This window comes from Tubulanus polymorphus, chromosome 5 (genome assembly GCF_964204645.1).
Source record: "Tubulanus polymorphus chromosome 5, tnTubPoly1.2, whole genome shotgun sequence".
NCBI lineage: Eukaryota > Metazoa > Nemertea > Palaeonemertea > Tubulaniformes > Tubulanidae > Tubulanus > Tubulanus polymorphus.
Genome location: NC_134029.1, coordinates 20,812,849 through 20,832,363, shown reverse-complemented (window position 1 = coordinate 20,832,363; position 19,515 = coordinate 20,812,849). Strand labels below are relative to the sequence as shown.

At 38.6% G+C, this 19,515-nt stretch overlaps 2 protein-coding genes across 7 annotated transcripts; one reads left to right on the top strand and one right to left on the bottom strand.

Annotated features, from left to right (window-relative positions):
- Positions 1-163: 163 nt before the first annotated feature.
- On the bottom strand, positions 164-6,248 carry LOC141905531 (S1 RNA-binding domain-containing protein 1-like). 5 transcript variants are annotated; one of them, XM_074794417.1, is made up of 17 exons: positions 6,190-6,248; positions 5,349-5,581; positions 4,835-4,952; positions 4,222-4,363; positions 3,943-4,039; positions 3,609-3,816; positions 3,140-3,333; positions 2,905-3,062; positions 2,730-2,820; positions 2,525-2,632; positions 2,351-2,442; positions 2,186-2,268; positions 1,992-2,098; positions 1,191-1,523; positions 1,020-1,105; positions 838-936; positions 164-559 (listed from the first exon to the last, which is right to left on the bottom strand). In XM_074794417.1, the coding sequence occupies exons 2-17, from the start codon at positions 5,570-5,572 to the stop codon at positions 291-293; spliced, it is 2,409 nt and encodes an 802-aa protein (XP_074650518.1). In that variant the 5' UTR covers positions 5,573-5,581; positions 6,190-6,248; the 3' UTR covers positions 164-290. The 5 variants fall into 5 exon arrangements, with proteins under 5 accessions (XP_074650518.1, XP_074650517.1, XP_074650516.1 ...); XM_074794416.1 differs by having other exon boundaries at positions 6,165-6,247; XM_074794415.1 differs by having other exon boundaries at positions 6,028-6,238.
- Positions 6,249-6,470: 222 nt separating this feature from the next.
- On the top strand, positions 6,471-19,268 carry LOC141905524 (uncharacterized). Of its 2 annotated transcripts, none has more exons than XM_074794403.1 (42): positions 6,471-6,551; positions 7,216-7,418; positions 7,505-7,583; positions 7,661-7,790; positions 7,863-7,914; positions 8,039-8,123; positions 8,215-8,392; positions 8,474-8,583; positions 8,665-8,779; positions 8,858-8,975; positions 9,070-9,146; positions 9,248-9,355; positions 9,447-9,616; positions 9,690-9,992; positions 10,299-10,496; positions 10,583-10,842; positions 10,972-11,147; positions 11,393-11,579; positions 11,651-11,732; positions 11,860-11,967; positions 12,048-12,129; positions 12,269-12,335; positions 12,422-12,562; positions 12,637-12,717; positions 12,809-12,979; positions 13,243-13,327; positions 13,439-13,537; positions 13,638-13,675; positions 13,816-13,962; positions 14,049-14,169; positions 14,257-14,363; positions 14,558-15,569; positions 15,653-15,751; positions 15,839-15,954; positions 16,037-16,175; positions 16,255-16,308; positions 16,408-16,541; positions 16,628-16,762; positions 16,854-16,990; positions 17,316-17,578; positions 18,017-18,242; positions 18,980-19,268. In XM_074794403.1, the coding sequence occupies exons 2-42, from the start codon at positions 7,228-7,230 to the stop codon at positions 19,144-19,146; spliced, it is 6,348 nt and encodes a 2,115-aa protein (XP_074650504.1). In that variant the 5' UTR covers positions 6,471-6,551; positions 7,216-7,227; the 3' UTR covers positions 19,147-19,268. The 2 variants fall into 2 exon arrangements, with proteins under 2 accessions (XP_074650504.1, XP_074650503.1); XM_074794402.1 differs by having other exon boundaries at positions 9,444-9,616.
- The last annotated feature ends 247 nt before the right edge of the window (positions 19,269-19,515 follow it).

The window sequence follows — 19,515 nt, the reverse complement described above, 5'->3', positions numbered from 1 at the left end:
TAAAGAATTTTTCTAAGAAATCTTACCGATAGTATTTTCCATCTCTATCTAATGAGGATTATATCGCGTGGATACAGCTTCGTGAGGTCAGTGTTTTTCTGCCGCAGGATTTTACTTAGAAGTGTAAACATGAATTAAACTAAAAAAAACATTTTAATTCTCTTTGAAAGACGAGGAAGATAACAAAGAAATGCAAACGTGAATACATCATACCCTGAAATCCAGGATTCATAACAATTAATACTAAGTAGTATGCATAATGGATTGCACAGATACTGCAGATTCGGTTTCTACCGATTTTTTGGTCGATTTCTGTCGATCTTTAAGCCGATACGTTTTCGCTGTTTGTCAACACTTAAGATTACGACATCTACTCGATCTCCCAGTTGGATTTTCTGTCCTTTCATTTGACTGTTGTGAATGAGACCGTCCATACCGACGCCGATATCGACGAATGCGCCGAAATGAGTTACATTCGAAACGCGACCGGTTACCGTCAAATTCACCTTCAAATCATCTATGCTCATAGCTGATTTCTTAAACAAAGGTTTCTCGAATTCTGAAAGAGATTAATACCACCTGAATAAGCATTTGTGGTCCCATTTTGAGTAGATTTATGTGTAAACCAAATTTTAAGACAATCCATTACTGCGTCTTTCAAAACTTCCCAAAATAACTTGATTCCATCTACGGATGGACTAACCAACGGACAGATGAAAAGTGCAGACGCAATAGCTTGCTGGGACTTAAAAAGTCCCAAGTGAGCTGGAAATAGTTATTTTCACTTAAACTCTAATAGTCAGGTAATCTAGACTGAACCTAAAAGAATTTTAGTACCTTCTCTAAGATCATAATCAATAGGATGTTTCAGAGCATTCAATATTGTACAAACTGTTGGCTCTCCAACATTGTGTTTCTTGGCTAAGCTCTCCATACCTAAAGAAATAAATATATTGCGATTTTTAAATCCAGATCAGCGCTGTGAAAATCGATGCATGTTGATAAGAAATTATATTTACTATTGAAGGCAATAAATCTTTGAATTTGTGATGTAAACTGAGCATTCCCGATCTCATCCAAACTTACTGGTATTTCATCTAAAAGCCTTAAAAAATAAAGAACATACCTGGTAAGAAAAATTATGCGCATAAAATAGTCTATTTCAAGTGAAGTTTTGTTAACGTACTTACTTTCGTGTCAATCCATACGACTCTGGATGAATAATAGTCATATCTAAAGGATTTCTGTTCATGAGCTCGTCTAACTTAGACTTCTTCGATCTCGGTCCATCGTCGGTTGCTATTCTACGTTTTCTACCCAGCGTAGCGCTATGAACTTCATCGTGATTGTTGCCGTGATGACTCGATTGCGGTAGAATTCTTACAAATCCGGCGCATTGTTTGAACGTTTTTGGCCCGAGGCCTTTGACGTTGCGCAGTTGTTCTCTGTTGACGAATAAGCCCATGTTTTCGCGATGTTCGACAATTCGCTTGGCTAGAGTCGGTCCAATTCCGGCAATGTGTCTGAAGTGGATTGAATGAAATACAGTAAATGTTAGTTTACTCTAGGACCGAAAAACCGTAGAACACACATAAGATACACTAGACTAATGCTGGTATCATAATGGAGTGGACCAGGGCGGATCCATGCTGAAAGGGAGATTTTACCCGAGAAAATTTTGAAATTTGGGTACATTCTTATGCAATTTTAGTGCATTTTACTGTTTTATACATAGATCAATGTCGAGTGGAATTATTCCCCTGTGACTTTCAAAATAGCACTTGGTCAGAAAAGGGGTTTAAACCCCCAAACTCCTCTCTGGGTGCGCTTCTGTGGACCTACTCGGACATTTGACACAACTTCATCACCGTTCTTCTACTTGGACTCGAAGAAACATTTTCTAATAGAAAATGAACTGCTAGATCGATAAGTATCAAATTTCTGAAAAGGTAGCCGGGCTTTAGATAGATACATACGATGAATTCATTTACCTGAGTAGATATTGCGAAGATAGATTCAAATCAGCTCCGACAAAACTGACGATGTCTTCTATCGTGTTACCGAGCGCTAATTTTAACTTATTTTCAGGAACATCGTGCTACAGAATAACGTGATTCATATATATTACTTCACAATGTGTACATCTAATCTTGTATACTTTGTCAAAAACTCTGAACGCAAATACCTGGTACATTCCGATACCGAGATGTTTTGGGTCTATTTTGACTAATTCTGCTAAAGGATCCTGCAGTCTACGACTGATCGACACTAAAATTGAATAAATTATCGATTCATGATATTACAGAATATAGAAAATGTTACGGTTCTGTAAGGTATCATTCGTGCAGACCTGCTCCACGGTAACTGATATCTAAATCGGGTAATTCTTCTTTGGCAACATCTGAAGCGCTGTATATTGATGCACCACTCTCGCTAACAATACTACAATATCAAACGTGTAATCCATTGATGGATAATATGAAACCTTGTATAAAACGTAATATCGTAAGTCAGATTTGCTTACCAGTACACTACATCTAAAGGGTAAAATGCATTCTTGTTAATCATATCCGAGATACAGTTTTCCGATTCACGACAAGCGGTACCATTACCTATCGCGATAACTTGAACCCTGTTGAAAATAGAACAAAGCTACTGTTTTCACATAATGAATTGGAAAGAAATATCGTGGAGAATATGAAGTAAAGAGAATAAATGAAAAATCCAACCGGTGTTTCTGTACAATACTGATGATCTTATCTAGTTCGTATCTGTTATTAGTGGAATGAATGTAGGCGATTTCAGTGTGCAGAACCTGACCTACATAATATCAAATACAATACAACTTGAAAATTATGAGAAATTTTTAGTAGATTTTTGCACCTGCTAAGAAACCATTCATACCCGAAGGAGAGGTGACAGCTAATTTGCAGCCGTGTTTGAATCCAGGATCAAGACCCATGACAACTTTTCCTCGTACGGGCGGCATTGATAACAGACGCGAGAGATTTTTCGTGAAAACATCGATCGAAGCTTTATCTGCTTCTTTCGTCAATTCGGCTCTACAAAAAATAATTCAAATAGATCCATTGTCTGACTTGAAACTGACATCGTTTCACAGTTCAGTTCACCACCTTACCTCGAATGTCGAATCAAACTCGGTTCAATAATTCTCTTATAGGCATCTTCGACGCTGTCTCTAACGATGCTATTTCTATCGACGTGATGCCATTTGCGTTTGACCAAGTTCGACAGCTCATCCTTGATTTGTCGAGGAATGTTGATTTTGACTGTCAATACCTTCTTATTTTCACCTCGATTTAGCGCCAAAACCTAAATAAAGCAAGTTTAAGTTACTATACATCAAATCCTTAGGAATGAACAAATTGTACAATATTTATAAAAGACCCATGATATGATGGTTTAAAACTGGTATAACGCTTCTACCCATCTGCTGAGATTTATCAAAACATTTTCTCTTCAAATCAATCCCTGAAGACGGGTAGAGGTATTATATCTGAAATGTCAGTTAAACATATTTTTGTAGTTAAATCCTCATATTGAGGGTAGACTACAAGTAGTCTGATTTCGACAGCGTATACCGGTACCTGATGTGGTTTGATTTGCTTGAGGTTACAGCTGAAGTCAAAATACTGCTGATACTTTGCAGCAGTTTCTTCCGGAATAGTCTCTTTCGACGGAACGGCCGTCTTAGACTTCGTTTTGGCCGCTGGTCTTTTTGCTGTCTCTTCCGATGCACCTTTCTTTACAGTTTTAGACTCATGAGACTCAATCCGAACAAAGGAGCTATCGAATCTTCATTAAACAGAAATAAGATACACTCGCATGAGCAAAACTAGGCCAACAGTACAACAAAAAATGAGCTACTTTTTTTTATACAGTTATTGAGTACAAATGACAGGTTACGGTTATCAAACTTACAACTTTCGTAATCCATTCATTATATCTTTATCCTTAGCGATGATATCCGCTATTACGTGCTGAACCCCAGATTTTATTTCAGCAATCGTTGAAAGCCCTGAACGCAAAATTTATCGACAAATATTGAACGTATTAAGGGAATGCCATCTAAATTATCTTAACCTAAATTCAGACAATAAAATCTGACAGGGATTATCTTTAAAGCGAATACATAATCAAAATCTATAATTTTCATCCATTGATGCAGATGTCACTGCATTTTAGATTAAAAAATCAAACCTTTTGTTCCGGTTCGAAGAAACTTGCAAAAATCTACTTGTCTTTGTGGATTTCGAAGAACATTCATCGCTACATCTTCTAAACCTAGTTCACGGGCACGTTCGGCTAATGAACGTTTAGAACCTGGTTTATACGGAGCGTACTGAAATTAAATCATCAAGATACTTATCAACAGGGATCCTACAGATTAGTCATTCCTTGATATAAGTTTCAAAACAGAAAATTTCAAATTTTGAGGAGTGTCTGAACCACTCTTATATCCCAATTACAGTAGACTCCTCCTAAATCGGGACTGTTTATCTTGGTAAAATATTTTTTGGGTGGGTTGTTAAGCACATTTCAATTCTATACCTACTCTAACTTGTTTTATAATTTGGTGACTGCCTAATTGGTTAGAGAATAAATCTGCACCAATTTGGGCAGAGTCCGCTGTACAGCTATTAACATTTCCAATTGCCTTTTTACAAAAATTGAATGAGTTTTAAAGGAGTTTCAGGTTTCAGGTTTTAAAGCATTTTCCATTCAGAGGTTTTTAAGAAATAAAGGAGTTGTGGATACCCTGATTAACCTAGGCTTTTTATTGGTAAATGATATTCATTTCTTTAATACTGACCACTTCTTCAACTTCCCGAACTGTTTGACAGTTTTTCAAAATGCTCGCTATTGTTCTATCCAACTTCTCCAATTTCTTTATGCTGGTCATAACAGTCGCTATTTTTTTCTTAACATTCCTGCAGTAAGTAAATACGAGCTAATCGTCATTATCAATTAATTCAAAAACATACTGGCAACAGTAGATTGTAAACAATGTTGACTCATGTCATAAACAAGTGTTGATAATTCCGACTGGTAGAATGATGTTAATCTCGGTATTTCTGAGTTAATGAACGAAACCCAACGTTGATAATTTAAGAATTTTTTCTGGCAGTTTCAAAGTTTTTATTAAACTTCATTATCAGAGAAAGGAAAATCAAAACTGTTTTTGGTTTCTCCGATGAAGTTTATTCAAAACTTCAGAAATGTCAGAATAAATTCTTAAATCATCAACTGTGGATTTTGCTCATTAATGTTAATGATTCCATTGCTTTAAAGCGATATTATTATCGTCAATCATCTCATTTTCTTACTTCAGTTCTTCATACGAGCTCTCAACCTCTCGAATAGTTTCGGCTTCCATATTATTAGTCATTTCTTTACGATATCGAGCGATGAATGGAACAGTGTTATCGGCGTCGAGTAACTTCATTACATTTTTGACGGCCCATAATTCGAGATGACATTTATCAGCGATGAGTTCTTCGCATTTCCAGTCCGGTTCGACATCAAGCTTTTCTTCTCCGAATGTGTCCATTACCAAAAACTGCAATCATAAGCAATGTCAGAAAGAAGATAAACAAGCTGCACCTAGGAAGATATATACCTGACTGCTGACTGGTTATAGCGTTGCGACAATAGACAATGATGGATTCACGGTTTCACAAAGCATTAGGCCCCTAATGTACGTCAATCATTACATTAGGACAAATATCATAAGTAAATTTCCCTATCATGTTTAAGTTTGAAACCCACAATACCTTAGTATACAAAATTAAAAAGATTAAAAGCAAATTTTATTTAGACCTATCAAGAATTAAGATACACAACGTTTCAAACTCTCAATCTATCTAGACTAGTGAGAGTTCAATTACGTTGAGTTTTCTAATCTTTGATAAATAAAACTTGCTTTTAATCTGTTAAATTTTGTATACAATGGGTTTAAACAATACTCCACGTCAGAGTTTACAGGCTAATTTACTAATTATTTACGATTCACATTTTGGTCACATGTCATAAATGAAATGCCAATCCTGGCCTAATTAATTGTTCTCTACTCTATCAAACTGAACGAATTTTGGCAAAGAGTACAAACATTAGAAAACATCAAAAACCCTTTTAATTACTGCCTTTCAAAATACTATGATTGCTTGCCCAAGCTAATTGTACTAATTAATAACGCTATCAATTACTACTGCCACATGCCACAGGTGACACTTAAATTACAACTCGTCTACGACCTTCAGTCTTTCCTCTAACCCGCTAACCTTAACCGAAAATCCAATCAATCCCGAGTTGTTGAATGAGCCACTTTTTGATCACCCGATTCTGGAGCGCCAGTTAGATTGTCTTCGTTGAACTCTTACAGGTGACTGGCTCCAGTGTCGTAGATGGCTCTCCCGTTCGGCACTACTGTTTATACGTTACCAAGTATGGCGGCGCCCATGTCTGACTAGAAAAATAACACTGAGTACGGCGAAAACTCTGGATTAACCCGTGTAAACCACCTTTTATCGGTAAATAAAAGAGTGCTCGAAATCAAGCCGGTCCCATTGACTATTGTCTGTAACTTTTGTCGAAATATAAGCCTCGAAAAGAGTCAAAATTCCTCAATAATTGTCAAAATTGAATAAAAAAGCAGAAAAGGAAGGCCTAACTAAAACGCGGTGGATATTTTACTGTATACGGCAGTGTGTTTATTTCCATTATTTTACCGTACATCGTCGCTGATTTACGCCGCGCATGTGCACACAGGTGCGTGACTCAGAAAATTTGAGGAAAGTGTGGACCGGGCCAGTAAATTACTAGCGCAGCGTCTTCCCACTTCAGACCACTGGGCTCGCTGAAAACCAACCCAATATTTTAACTACCTAGTACCTCACCTTACCCTAATCCTATCCCCATCCACTTCGTAACTGAATAAAAGTTTTTCTGACTTAAATTTTCAATTAGCATTATTACATTGGAGCTCGTAGTTGGAGTTTGGGGGTGTAGCTTAGATCCTTTCAATATCCCAGCAATTCTGTTAACAGTTAGTCTGTTGATAGTTGGAATACCAGACGTTACGGTCCAGTTATGGGAACACAAACGAACGCCCCAACAGCTATAGATACTAAAACTATTGGATCATTGTCCATTCGACAACATTCAGTCATTTTAAGCCAAATTCGATTGTTACAGGTTGCTTTTACAATGGAGGGAGGTCTGTCACCATTTGATAGACGTGAGTTTGTCAGTAAACCATTCCGCCTGAATGTTAATGATAGAGAAAGTCAGATACTCAAAAAGGAACTGGATAATGTCGCACGAAAAACCATCGGTGAAATTCAACTTGCCCTCAAAGAAAAAAAGAAAAATGCCGCAACAACCGACAATGTGACCAAGTAAGTAACTTAGGGTTCAGTGGTGGTGGACGTGAATATTTTTTCAAAAGTTTTCCTATTAAATCGTTCCTATCAAATATTTTCAGCAAAATCAGAGAAGAATTCAAAACTCCCAAGAAAATTAAGAAACGAAAGCGTGACCCAATAATTCCATTTCCGCCTAAAGTAGGTACAGCTGTTTTCGAGTTATCATTGGTCGTAAAGTCTTCGATCTAATTTTTTATCGTTTCTATTTTGTGTAGCCTCATAATGTACAAGTTAAACCTGACGCTTATAATCCACTTGAAAAGGGGCCTGACGCTAAATTACCCGGAACGGATGAACTTAAAAAATCCTATCCTAATTTGAATAAAGATCAAACGACCATTGAAGGTAAAGATATCGCGTTTGTAAGATTTGAAATAGTTGGCCTACCATATTTAAAACTGCAATTATGCTTTTTAGAGCTAAAAAAGCCAAAAGTTACATCGGTAGGAGTCCATCCATCAAGAAGCAGGTAATTTTTGTTTATCTCTTTCATGGTCTTTGAGCGTTTTCTGTTACATGATTTGTTTCAGAGTCCAAGCTTTTAGCAGATATTCACTCATTCATCGTGTGTATATTCATTTTATTCATCTTAGCACTAAGATAGATGATTTAAAAGTCTTTATGCAAGGCCAGTCGGCGATTTCAAAAGACGATATAGCAATTGGAGAAATCAACAAGGTAATTTAATTCGTGACGATCAGTCGGGATTTGGATTTTGAATTTATTGATCTCGGCACTTCTTATTTGCCTTATTTTCTTGCATTCTCAGGCTAATTCAACTTTAGCATATTTGACCCCGATGTCATCGAGTCCAAAGTTAGATTTGGCCACAATACCGAGTAAGCCAGCTATTCTACCACAGGCGGGGACAATTGCTGCCGTACCAGTAGCCGAAAGACAAAAACCTCCATCAAGACCAATTTCAGGATTCACTCGAAAAAGCACAGGTATGTCAAAGCATTTCTCCGAATTCCTTGAAATGGTTCATTTTGAATATGTATGGAAAATTCAATATCTTGTATTTGTAGCGAAGAGATCAAAAGTAGGAATTTCAGAGGTCGATTTAGCAAAGTTAGACCAAAATGTTGAAGATAAAAAACCAGATGACCAAAAGAGTTATGTCTCAAGTGGCAGTTCAGTAAGTAAAACCTTTAATACAGACGCTATTCTTATTTATTGGCTCATGGATAGTTTGAATGATTGGGTAACTGATTTGTAGGTCAAATCCAGTAAAGAACTTCTCGAAGAAGCTAAAGCTCTCACTAGTGGTAAAAGAAGTCACAGTTCTAAGAAACATTCCATCAGTAGTCAGTCGGGAAGAGATGGCGCAAAAGGTATCGAAGATAACTGGAAAAAACCGATGTATCACTTGATGTACGTAATTTCATTAAATTATAAATCTCTTGGAACAGGTAAAGGATCCTCGAAAGAGAAACAATCGACGAAATCAGAGCCCGTTCCCGCTCTGAAATCCGAGGGCAGATCCGTCGATGATATTATTTCGTCGTTGAAAACGCAAGATACACACGTGTAAGAAAGATGATGATTTCTCTTCGCTACCATTAATGTTCTCTTGTTCTTCTTACGTTCGGCGGTGAAATTGTTTTATGAATTTGCGTTCTAGCATGTCGGAGTCGGATCGTAAAATTAAAGAGATAATGGACAGAGTGATGACTCGAGCTCCATCTACACCATACGATGGTATGTTCACCGATATCAGTTTTGCAACTTGAATTCTTAGGAAAAACAAGAATATGTATACATATACCATATTGTATACATATACATATACTTGTTTTCAGAATCTTCTGATAAACATACTGAGGAAGGTTTGACAAGTGAACAGCAACAGGATGAACAAGATGAGGAAACAGAAATAGAGATTGAACAAGCGAAAACACCTGAAGAGGGTAATGTAATAAATGTAGAAAAATGATTGTATTTTCAAATGTATTTCTACCTCGATCATTACGGTTTATAAAATTCATATCGTTTAAGAAGATGAAGCTGCTGAGCAGGAGACACAAGCTTCAGAAGATGCTTTGGCAAAGACCTTTGCTGAAATAAGGAAAGAAGTTGAACAGCAAGAGACCGAGAAGAAAGCCGAAGAACTCAGAATCCAGCAAGCGGAAGAGGAAGAAATGCTCAGAAAAAGATCGGAAATGGAGCAGGTTAATGCTACAAACTGCTGGATATGATGCAGTAAAAAGGCACAACTTTCATTTTTTCCAATTCCCGTTTCAGATTTTAAGAGATTTTGAATTACCAGTTGACGTTACGCATGAAGATCTAGTGAGCATCGCTGGTGAAAAACAAGTTCTCCATCAACGCCAAGAACCGCCGAAGCTCGACAGCATAGATGAAGAAGACGCATCAGCAGAAGAGTCGAGTAAAATACCGGTGGAAGAAACTGGGCGAGATTTCACCAGTTTTCATCATTTCTGTTCGGTCTCCTCCGAGTATCAGCTGCCGAAAGAGCTACAAGGAGTTATGAGGAAGCATATTACGCAGGCTAAATACGAAACTGTACAGGCCTTTAATAAAAGGGTAAGATGCCTTCATTTTCAGGGTGGCCACTTATCTGGAAATCAGGGAAATTTGTTGAGATTGCCAGATCTCGCATAAAATCAGTTTTCATCTATGTTTTACATACATGTATTTGACCGAGTCAACTGATTGGATTCTTAGTAGATCGAGTCAAAGCAATGAGCATGTCAGGGAATAGCCGGGAAAAGTCAGAAGAAAAACAAGTCATACAAAAGTGGTCACCCTGATTTCTTTGATTTTATATATGGCTAATGCCCGGCAGGCCTTAACCTGTGGCTTTTATTCATAATGATCTTTCATGAAAAGGCGGAGGATTTCATGGGTCCAGAGGTGATGATTGAAGATGAAACGGCCGTACATGCGGTTCCGAGTGAAAGTGAAGATGAACGCAATCGTAGACTGTCGCAGGCAGCAGCTTGGATCCTCAACGAAGCTGAGTTATTGGGTAAACAAGATCGATACAGTTACGACGAATTGAAATCAACTGCAGAAGAATTGATTCAAGTAAGTCAAGTATTTTATCAGTCTCTTTTTATTTAAATCTATAAAATATGGACGCTTGTGAAGCTTAAGTTTATTTTCCTTTTCAGACTGATGAATTGACGATCGAAGGAATGCAGGTGAAATTGAAAAATGATGAATCGAGGTTTTACTGGACTCCGGCTCCAGCTAAATTGGACGTCGCTCCGGCTAGGGTAAAGATGCACTTATTCCCGGCTTATCAGAGCTCGATGCGTCCGAGTAGGAGACTTACGGACATTGACGCCGATGAATCCGATGAAAGTTTGACAGACGATGAATTTTACGAAGCCCCTCAGATGACTTCGAGAGACGCAACAATAGTAAACAGGTTAGAAAAATAATGGATATTGGTTTTTTCAGTTGAAACTAGAGTCCTGTTGTAATTTACTACTGCGGAATTGGGTGCAGGATTTCAGCTCGAGACAATTTAAACATTGCTCAAAACTATTTTACTTAGGATTCTTACGCGTACGTATCATTCCTGCGAAGATCTGACGAACCTGATGATTATGAAGCTCGAAAATCTGAAATCCGACCAACAGAAAAGCGAAGAAGAATCAACTCTAACTTATCCGACGACTGCCCGGTCGATATCTACAGTGAAAACAGCGCAGAAATCTGAACAAACCTTCGGTAAGTTTTGTATTGAGTAGAAACAAAAGGATTCATAAAGACTTGTCTTGAAATCTTGGTAGAAGTAAAAAGACTCAACTTGAATTTTTGGCAGAATTAAAAAATTTGGCTGATATGGATATGGGGTTTCAAATACTTATAGTTCCTTTTTTGTAACATGAATAACTGAGCTTTTTCCCATTAGATGAATGTTTGCACTGCATTTTAGTTTTCTACTTTGACGATAAAGAATTTTTTGATTAAAGGCTCTTCTGTAAGTGAAGCTGCAACCGATATTCAAGTGTCTACCGCGCCTCGAATGTCGTTCGCCGAAATGAGGAAATGGTTTGTCGAAGCAACCGCCGTTCAAACGACGTCGACGGTCGAAGAAAGTGACACGGCAACAGCACGAACGGAAACTACTGTTTCAATTCCGTTCATCAAACCAATCAGGTATTTCAATGAAATAAAAACAAGATCGAAAGCGTGGCAGAATTATCGTGTAATGTCGTTCTCTCTTGCAGACGTGCTAAATCTCTACCAAATATTCAGCCTGAAGAGGATGTACTAGTAATACAACAAGATTTTGCAGTAGCAGTTACAGAGGTAGGCCTATACGAACCAGTTTTCAGCATAGAGATGTTGTACTTGTACCTTCTTTTCATAACCTTTGGCTCTGATGATGATGACGATGATGATAAGAATGATGAAATAATTTTCATGAAATTTTCAGCTCGACAAACAACGCGAGCTCATTCAGAAAGTAGCCGAAGAACGGAAGGCTGAAGAGGAAAATCAGGCGCAAGATGAAAATGAAGAAGAAACCGAAGATGCATCAATGGTAAACATTACTATATATTGAGTTTAAGTTTAATGTGAAAAACACCGAGGGGTATTTAATTGACTTACACCTGCTTTCAGGACTCAACTCAGATGACGAATACGGCTACTGAAAGTATTGAAACTACGTATGAATCACCTTTTAAGAGTTTGTTTACAAGAGGTAAATACTGCAAAACTATATGGGTTCAGAAATTAGATAACTTTATGTAAATCTATTGAAATTTAGCTTAGATTTAAACTCTTGATTGTGTATACATATTATCAAACATCTTTATGTATTTTTTACGTTATTGTTACAGATTTAAAAAAGACTGCTGCAGAATTGGCCGTCGAAGCTGGTCGCGCTTACGTGATAATTCCAAAACCGTGAGTTCGAATCCGGAAAGGTTAATCTTTATGACCTGAGTATGCATTGCTCCAACGCTAATCAGGCGTATCTAATATACTTTTAGGAAAAAGAAGAAAAAACAAATTGATATGGCACGAATAGAAGCTATCGAAAAGTTTATCGAACAAGAACCGAATAGACTCGAAAGATCTAAATCTTTGGAAAATGTAAAACATGTTGTTGAGAGACAACTAAGAGTGCCATTGTAAGTTTTCAATGAATATATTGTTTAACGCATGTGATAAATGTTTGGAGAATAACAACTCCTTTTGTTTTTAGCCACGTACGCTCGCGAAGAAGAAATAGTGTAACAAATCTAGATTTTGAAGGTTTCGTCGAGGAAAAAGGGGGCATTACCAGGTGAGAATGAACGAATCAATATTTCAATCATTAATCAATTATAACGGCCTGAGATAACGTTCACAAAAGCGAAATCTTTTTTCTTCGTCAGTTCGAGTGAGAACGAACGAGAATGGGTTCGGGATATCTGGAACGAATGGTTCGATGAAGTTTTCCCTCCGGAGTCGGAGAGCGATGATGAAGTCGCGGACGCCGGCCAGCAGTTCGCCGCTACGTTGGCAGAAGATGCAGCCAAGAAATCTACGGATAAAAATAATGAACAGTATGTAGCGGTACATTATCAAATGAAGAAGTCCCTCATTAAAATTTTATACGATAAACAGTTTATCAAAATGAAGCCACAACGTTTCGGGATCTTATCATAAAGAATTTTATTGTTTACACGGATTAGAGTGTTTTATTCAACTGTTTAGTAAACTGTTGTTATGTTTTACAAAACTTCATTAAACTCATGACTGATCATTACGCGTATTTCCGATATTTGCTTACCGAATTTTCTGCCATTGTTTTCTGATTAATCTGTAGAACGGTATCGGCGCGATATGATATTAGTTTAATCGACGAAATAGAACCGTTAGTGGAAGGAGTCGACAGTCAGGAAATCATTCAAGTGAGTTTTTGCATCCCTTTCGACTTGAGTTGATGGTTATGCAGAGAAAACATGCAGCTTTCAACATCATCAATTAAAAAGTTTTGACATTGTTATTCATACTTTTTTTAGATGCTAAGTGAAGAAGTTGAGAAATTGACTGCTGTGATCGAAAGCTCAGATAGTTCACGCCCGTTTGATTTATGTCGACGAGGTGCTATACTGCGCAAAGTATGTAATTCCACACATGACTCTATATCGAACATCGAAAAGCACGGAAATTACAAAAACTTATTCATATTAATAATGGTTCCTTTTCATATCCTTTCAGCTCGGATTTCTCAAACAGGCTCAAAATGATTTAGATCTGTAAGTCTACTACAGTAATTTATGAATGTAGTTAATTAGTTGAACTAGTCGAAGTATAGTTGAACGCGGGATTTTAAAACAGTCTCAGATTTCTTCATATCTTTATTCAGATGTTGAATGCCGTAATAAAATCTTTTCAGAGCTATTGAGCTGGAGCCGATGTTATTGGATGCTTATTGGCACAGACATTTGTTATTTTTACTATACGATAAAATCACACCGGCGCTGGAGGACTTGAACTTCCTTATCAAACAGAACAAGAGTCACGCAGGAGCGTATAGATCGAGGTACAGTAAACTACTAGACCTGATCTTTGCCTGATATATTTCTTTAGATAAATTATCGTTTTAAAGTGTGGCATGGTGTTTTGTAGAGCTGAAATATTCCGGCGTTCGAATGATATGACAATGGCTATCATCAACTATACACAAGCTATCAAATTAAATCCTACCGATCATGAGGCTTACTTTAAACGTGCCGAGATGTATGAACAGGTAAAATCTTTCAGAATAAAAATTCTCGAAAAACTGTTTAGGTTGCGCTATTTCCGCTTGTGGTAAATATTTTTCATCGATTTTCAGCGAGGAGAAATGTTGCTAGCTCTAGAAGATTATAACAGATGTCATAAATTGATGCCAACCCGTACAGATGCTTTGCTGAAACATGCTAAATATCACTTCGACAATCGGTAGGTTTAATCACTCTCCGTTGAGTTTTACAGATCTTGGCCATGTTGCTAAAAAGGCTGGTTCAAAATACCATCACTTTCAATTCTCAACTATCCACCGGTTAACTCTAACTGACTTTTGAGCAACTGACCTCTTGTCAATTAATCTGTCAATTAATATGCATACTGGTTGATGCTAAACGTTTTTATTGCAGAAATTGGGCAGCTTGTATTTCGAGCTTCACCGATCTCCTCAACATTTCACCCGATAGCGCCGAAGGCCGCACATACCGAGGTTTAGCCTACGCGAAAGTCAAACAGTGGAATTCGGCGGTCAGCGATCTGTCTAAAGCTATTCACCTGAACCCGGATAACAGCCTCGCGTTCTACCACCGCGGTTGTCTGCTGAGAACAAGTCACCCGAAACGGGCGCTGCTCGATTTGAGTATTTCGATTCTGATCGATGACAGCGAAGATAACCTGTTAGCGTATCTACACCGCGGAATACTGTATAACGAGATGGGCCGATGGGAAGACGCGATACCCGACTTCGAAGCCGTTCTCAAACTGAATAAAGACATCGCGTGCGCGCACGTCAACCTCGGTTTGATATATTATCAGTTGGAGAGTTATCACCGAGCGGTGAAACGTTTCACGGCGGCGATTAAAGTCGACCCGACGTACGTACGCGCGTACGTCTGCCGAGCTGAAGCTTATACTCGCGTACACGACGTTAAGAACGCGTTGTTAGATTTCACGCGAGCGATCCATCTGCGTCCGGACGTTCCCGATTATTATATGTATCGCGGGTATCTCGTTTTGAAACTCGGCAATCTGGATTTGGCGGCGTTCTGCGTACAGCACGCCGCCGAGTTGAACGTCGGTCTCGGACAGAGTCCGACGCAACAGGCCGTCGTGTTGTCGTTCCTGAAGCAGTACGACAAAGCGATCGAAGCGCTGCAATTCGCTGCCAGACAAAAACCGATCGCTCCTCACTATTTCCTTCTCGGTAAAACGGAAATGAAAGACAAGCGATTCAACGACGCGGTGAACAGTTTCCAGCAGGCGTTGTCCGTACTGAAACCGTGGACGGAACGAATCCCATGGCCGAAAGAAGCGGCGGAAGCGTACTTCCTGATCGGAAAGTGTTATTGCGAAATGAAAAATCATTTCGAAGCGTTGGACGCTTTTAACAACGCTCTTAAAGTTAATCCTAAATATGCTAATGTAAGTGATTTGAAGTCTTTTACATGATGATTGTCGCTGATGATTTTGAAGAAAAATTTATCATTGAAATCGTAATTTTTCAGGCGTATTATCAAAGGGGACTCATGAAAATGAAATTGAAACAATCGAAAGGAATTCAAGACTTCAACCGAGCCTTGGCCATTGATCCAACAATTTTCCAGGTACAATAAGGCAAGAAATTTTCAGGATTGAAATCTTGAAATTAAGCCAATACTTATATTCTTCTGTGATATGGCGTCTATTTCTAGGCTTATCTCAGTCGAGCCGCATATTACGGAATGAAAGGACAGTATTCAAAAGCTATATTGAATTGCAATGAAGCAATTCGCATGCAGCGAAAAAGTGTCAGAGCCTATCTTTACAGGTACAAATAACAACTCAAAGAAATGCTTGAAAATTATTTGAAAACTGATAACCCTTCATACGGAATTCTATTTCTATTTCAGAGGTGCGTTGAAATATCACATAAAAGCGTATGAGCTCGCGATCCAAGATTTAACCATGGCTACAAATCTGGACAGTTCATGCGCTATGGCATATTTCAATCGGGCGGTGTGCTACCACGATAGCAAAGACTATGGAAAGGTACGAATGAAGCATGTTTGAAATAATAGCTTTCACTGTACATGCAAGTTTTCTAGACCGGTTTTCCTTATACTTACAGGCGTTAGTTGATTATGGTATCGTCCTACTGTTAGATAGTGACATGATACTTAGGGTAAATTCGCCTCTTTCTTCTCAATCTACTCAAATCTCCTTCTTTAGTTCAAGTCTTTATTTTGCAACGGTTGTGATTTGTGATTTTGTACATACGTAGGTGCTGATAAATCGTGGTTTATTGTACTTCGAAAACGGAGATTACAACAATGCTCTGTACGATTTTGATTACGCCTGCAAACTGCAGCCGAAAGATGTACATCTCTACCACACTCTCGGACTTTGCTATCACAAGTAAGAAATATTGGTGAAACAGCGACACATCTTATCAATTAGCAAATGATACGATTATTAAGTATTTTGCTACGGTTTTCATTCAGACTTGGACGATTGGAAGAAGCGATTCGTGCTTTCACGAAAGCTATCGAGTTGGAACAGTTCTTCCTCGATGCCTACATGGGACGTGGAAACGCATTCCTTGATTTTGGTACTCGCACTGGAGTCGCATGTGCAAGGTAGGCTATAGAAATCTTCACCGTAAACCGACGAAAACAATGACGACGAATTTTCCCGGGAATGGATTGAACATTGTGTGATGTATTTCAGGCATGATTATGAACGGTGTATAAAGCTCGATCCTCTGTATCTACCGGCGCGAGTGAACCTCGCCTACAGTTTAGAGATGACCGGTCAATTTATGCAAGCGTGGACCCAATTCACTATTGCTATAAATATAAATCCAAGTAAGTAAGAATCCGTGAGAAACACCACACCGATACTGGTGTAACCCTGTGAAAAGATAATTTTTAAGATGCCATTCTAGTCAGACTGTGAATTTCCTAAACTCCGGAGATAGCTAGGTATGCTGTAGACTCATTGCAATGGAACCCCTTGCCTCAGGTTATTGCATACCCCAGACAGAATGTATTGAAAATTGTGATGACAATGCATTGTTACTCCGGCTGCCAAGGGAATTCAGTTGCCTTGGAGAAAATGAGTTGTTTCTGCAAGATCCAAAGCAAGCAGTGATTCATCGTACATTTGCGATATACATTTTTTGCATTGTAGAATATCAGCCAGCTTTCGAAGGACGAGCAGTTATCAATTTGCAAATGAGAGATACGTTCGCAGCGCTGCAGGATATCAACGCTTCGTTAGCCGTGTTGGGAACCGCGGAGATCTATACGAATCGAGGCGTTATTTATCAGTTTACGGAAGATCCGGTGAACGCGATGAGAGATTACCAACGAGCTATAACGATAGATCCTACTTATTCACTCGCTTACTTCAACGCCGCCAATATCTATTTCCATATGAGACAGTTTAAACAGGTAAAGGATCAGGAGAAAAAATCAGCGACAAGGAAGGCTCGGTTTTGTAGACTGGTATTAACTAAACTATGGGGGTGAACTCAGTTGATTCGATATTTGGCTAGGGTTACAAGACAATCATCTGAAATTCGTCTTATTGAACCGCATTATCGAACAGAGTTCTATGGTTCTCGATCATTTTCTGTCTCGGCACCTCATTCTAAAAAATATTTTTATTCAAAGAGTTTTATGATTACCGGTAGTCGCTGTTTTCTGTTAAAAAAAATTCATATTTTTTATAGAGCTTTGAATGATATTAAGTTTTTGTTATTAATTATTTATTGGAAATGAATTAAGTAAATCCTAGGTTAAATTTGATACCAGTACATAAAACTGGCCCCTGGTACTTTTTGACAAAGTAATCGTCAATTTTTCAATCTTCGTCCTTTTTAATTGTAGGCAGAGCGTTACTACAATAAAGCACTGCAGTTTAATCCTAAAGATGAAGGCGCGTTCTTGAACAGAGCGATTACTCGAACATTCCTTCGGGATTATGAAGGTGCTATGAAGGATTTCATCTGCGCGGTACAACTGATGCCGATGTCTTCACACGTGTATCTCAACCGTGGAAACCTTTATTCTTCACTTCAACAGTACGACAAAGCTGAACAAGATTTCACAAAAGGTAAGGCTCAATGAGGTTTAGACCTATGCACATGCCCCTCATGTTAGGCTCAATGAGGTTTAGACCCATGCACATGCCCCTCATGTAAGGCTCAAAGAGGTTAAGACCTATGCACATGCCCCTCATGTAAGGCTCAAAGAGGTTTAGACCTATGCACATGCCCCTCATGTAAGGCTCAAAGAGGTTTAGACCTATGCACATGCCCCTCATGTAAGGCTCAAAGAGGTTTAGACCTATGCACATGCCCTCATGTAAGGCTCAGAGGTTTAGCTCATGCACATGCCCCTCATGTAAGGCTCAAAGAGGTTTAGACCTATGCACATGCCCCTCATGTAAGGCTCAAAGAGGTTTAGACCTATGCACATGCCCCTCATGTAAGGCTCAGAGGTTTAGACCTATGCACATGCCCTCATGTAAGGCTCAGAGGTTTAGCTCATGCACATGCCCCTCATGTAAGGCTCAAAGAGGTTTAGACCTATGCACATGCCCCTCATGTAAGGCTCAGAGGTTTAGACCTATGCACATGCCCCTCATGTAAGGCTCAGAGGTTTAGACCCATGCACAAGGCCCTCACGTAAGGCTCAAAGGGGTTTACGTTTATGGCGCTTTTTCATGAGAAATAACTGTAGGTCATTTATCATTAAATTCACCTTTACCCCCTTGCCATCTTCATAATTGAGGTGAACTTTATTATACCTGATGAAAAATCTGGTTAAAAACTGCCCCTTTTGTTTCAGCCCTTTCAATCCAGCCAGACGATCCAGTCGTTTACATGCGTAGAGCAGATGTCAGAGGGAAACAAGGACTGAAAGAAATCGCCATCAAGGATTATCGCAAAGCGTTGAAGATTAAAGCTCGTATGAGAGCTCTTAAATTGAATCAAATGAAGGGTGATTTAACCTGAATCAAATATGACTGTGATACTTAAAAACCATCCGCAAAACATCCGTCCAGAAACCAATTATTTACTTATTCATATTATATACACAAAATGTGTATTTTGTCTGTATTTTTAATTTTGTTGATCCTGATTTTAATAAATTATAGATAGTTGTCAACATATCTGGTTTATGAATCACTGATTTGGGAGTACCGGTATTATTTTCAATAGCCGGTGTCTCAATCCACAGAGCAAGTTTCAGGGAAATCCATCAAGAATTACAGACTAAGGTCTCGAGAGGATGGCAGACAGCACATACTGACTAAAATAAGATGTCCCCCCACCACCATGGAGACATGTGACTATCATTTTGACATGGAGTATATCGAGACT

What these genes read in the sequence shown, in the direction of transcription:
- LOC141905531 (XM_074794414.1), bottom strand. An exon ending in AGCAAATCAAACCACATCAG is followed by an intron (nt 3,334 to 3,608) that starts GTACCGGTATAC and finishes TGCTTTATTTAG; the next exon opens with GTTTTGGCGCTAAATCGAGG. An exon ending in CCTTTAGATGTAGTGTACTG is followed by an intron (nt 2,443 to 2,524) that starts GTAAGCAAATCT and finishes TTGATATTGTAG; the next exon opens with TATTGTTAGCGAGAGTGGTG.
- LOC141905524 (XM_074794402.1), top strand. Translation starts at nt 7,228, where the DNA reads ATGGAGGGAGGTCTGTCACCATTTGATAGACGTGAGTTTGTCAGTAAA. An exon ending in GTCCATCCATCAAGAAGCAG is followed by an intron (nt 7,915 to 8,038) that starts GTAATTTTTGTT and finishes TATTCATCTTAG; the next exon opens with CACTAAGATAGATGATTTAA. An exon ending in CTGCAGAAGAATTGATTCAA is followed by an intron (nt 10,497 to 10,582) that starts GTAAGTCAAGTA and finishes TTTCCTTTTCAG; the next exon opens with ACTGATGAATTGACGATCGA.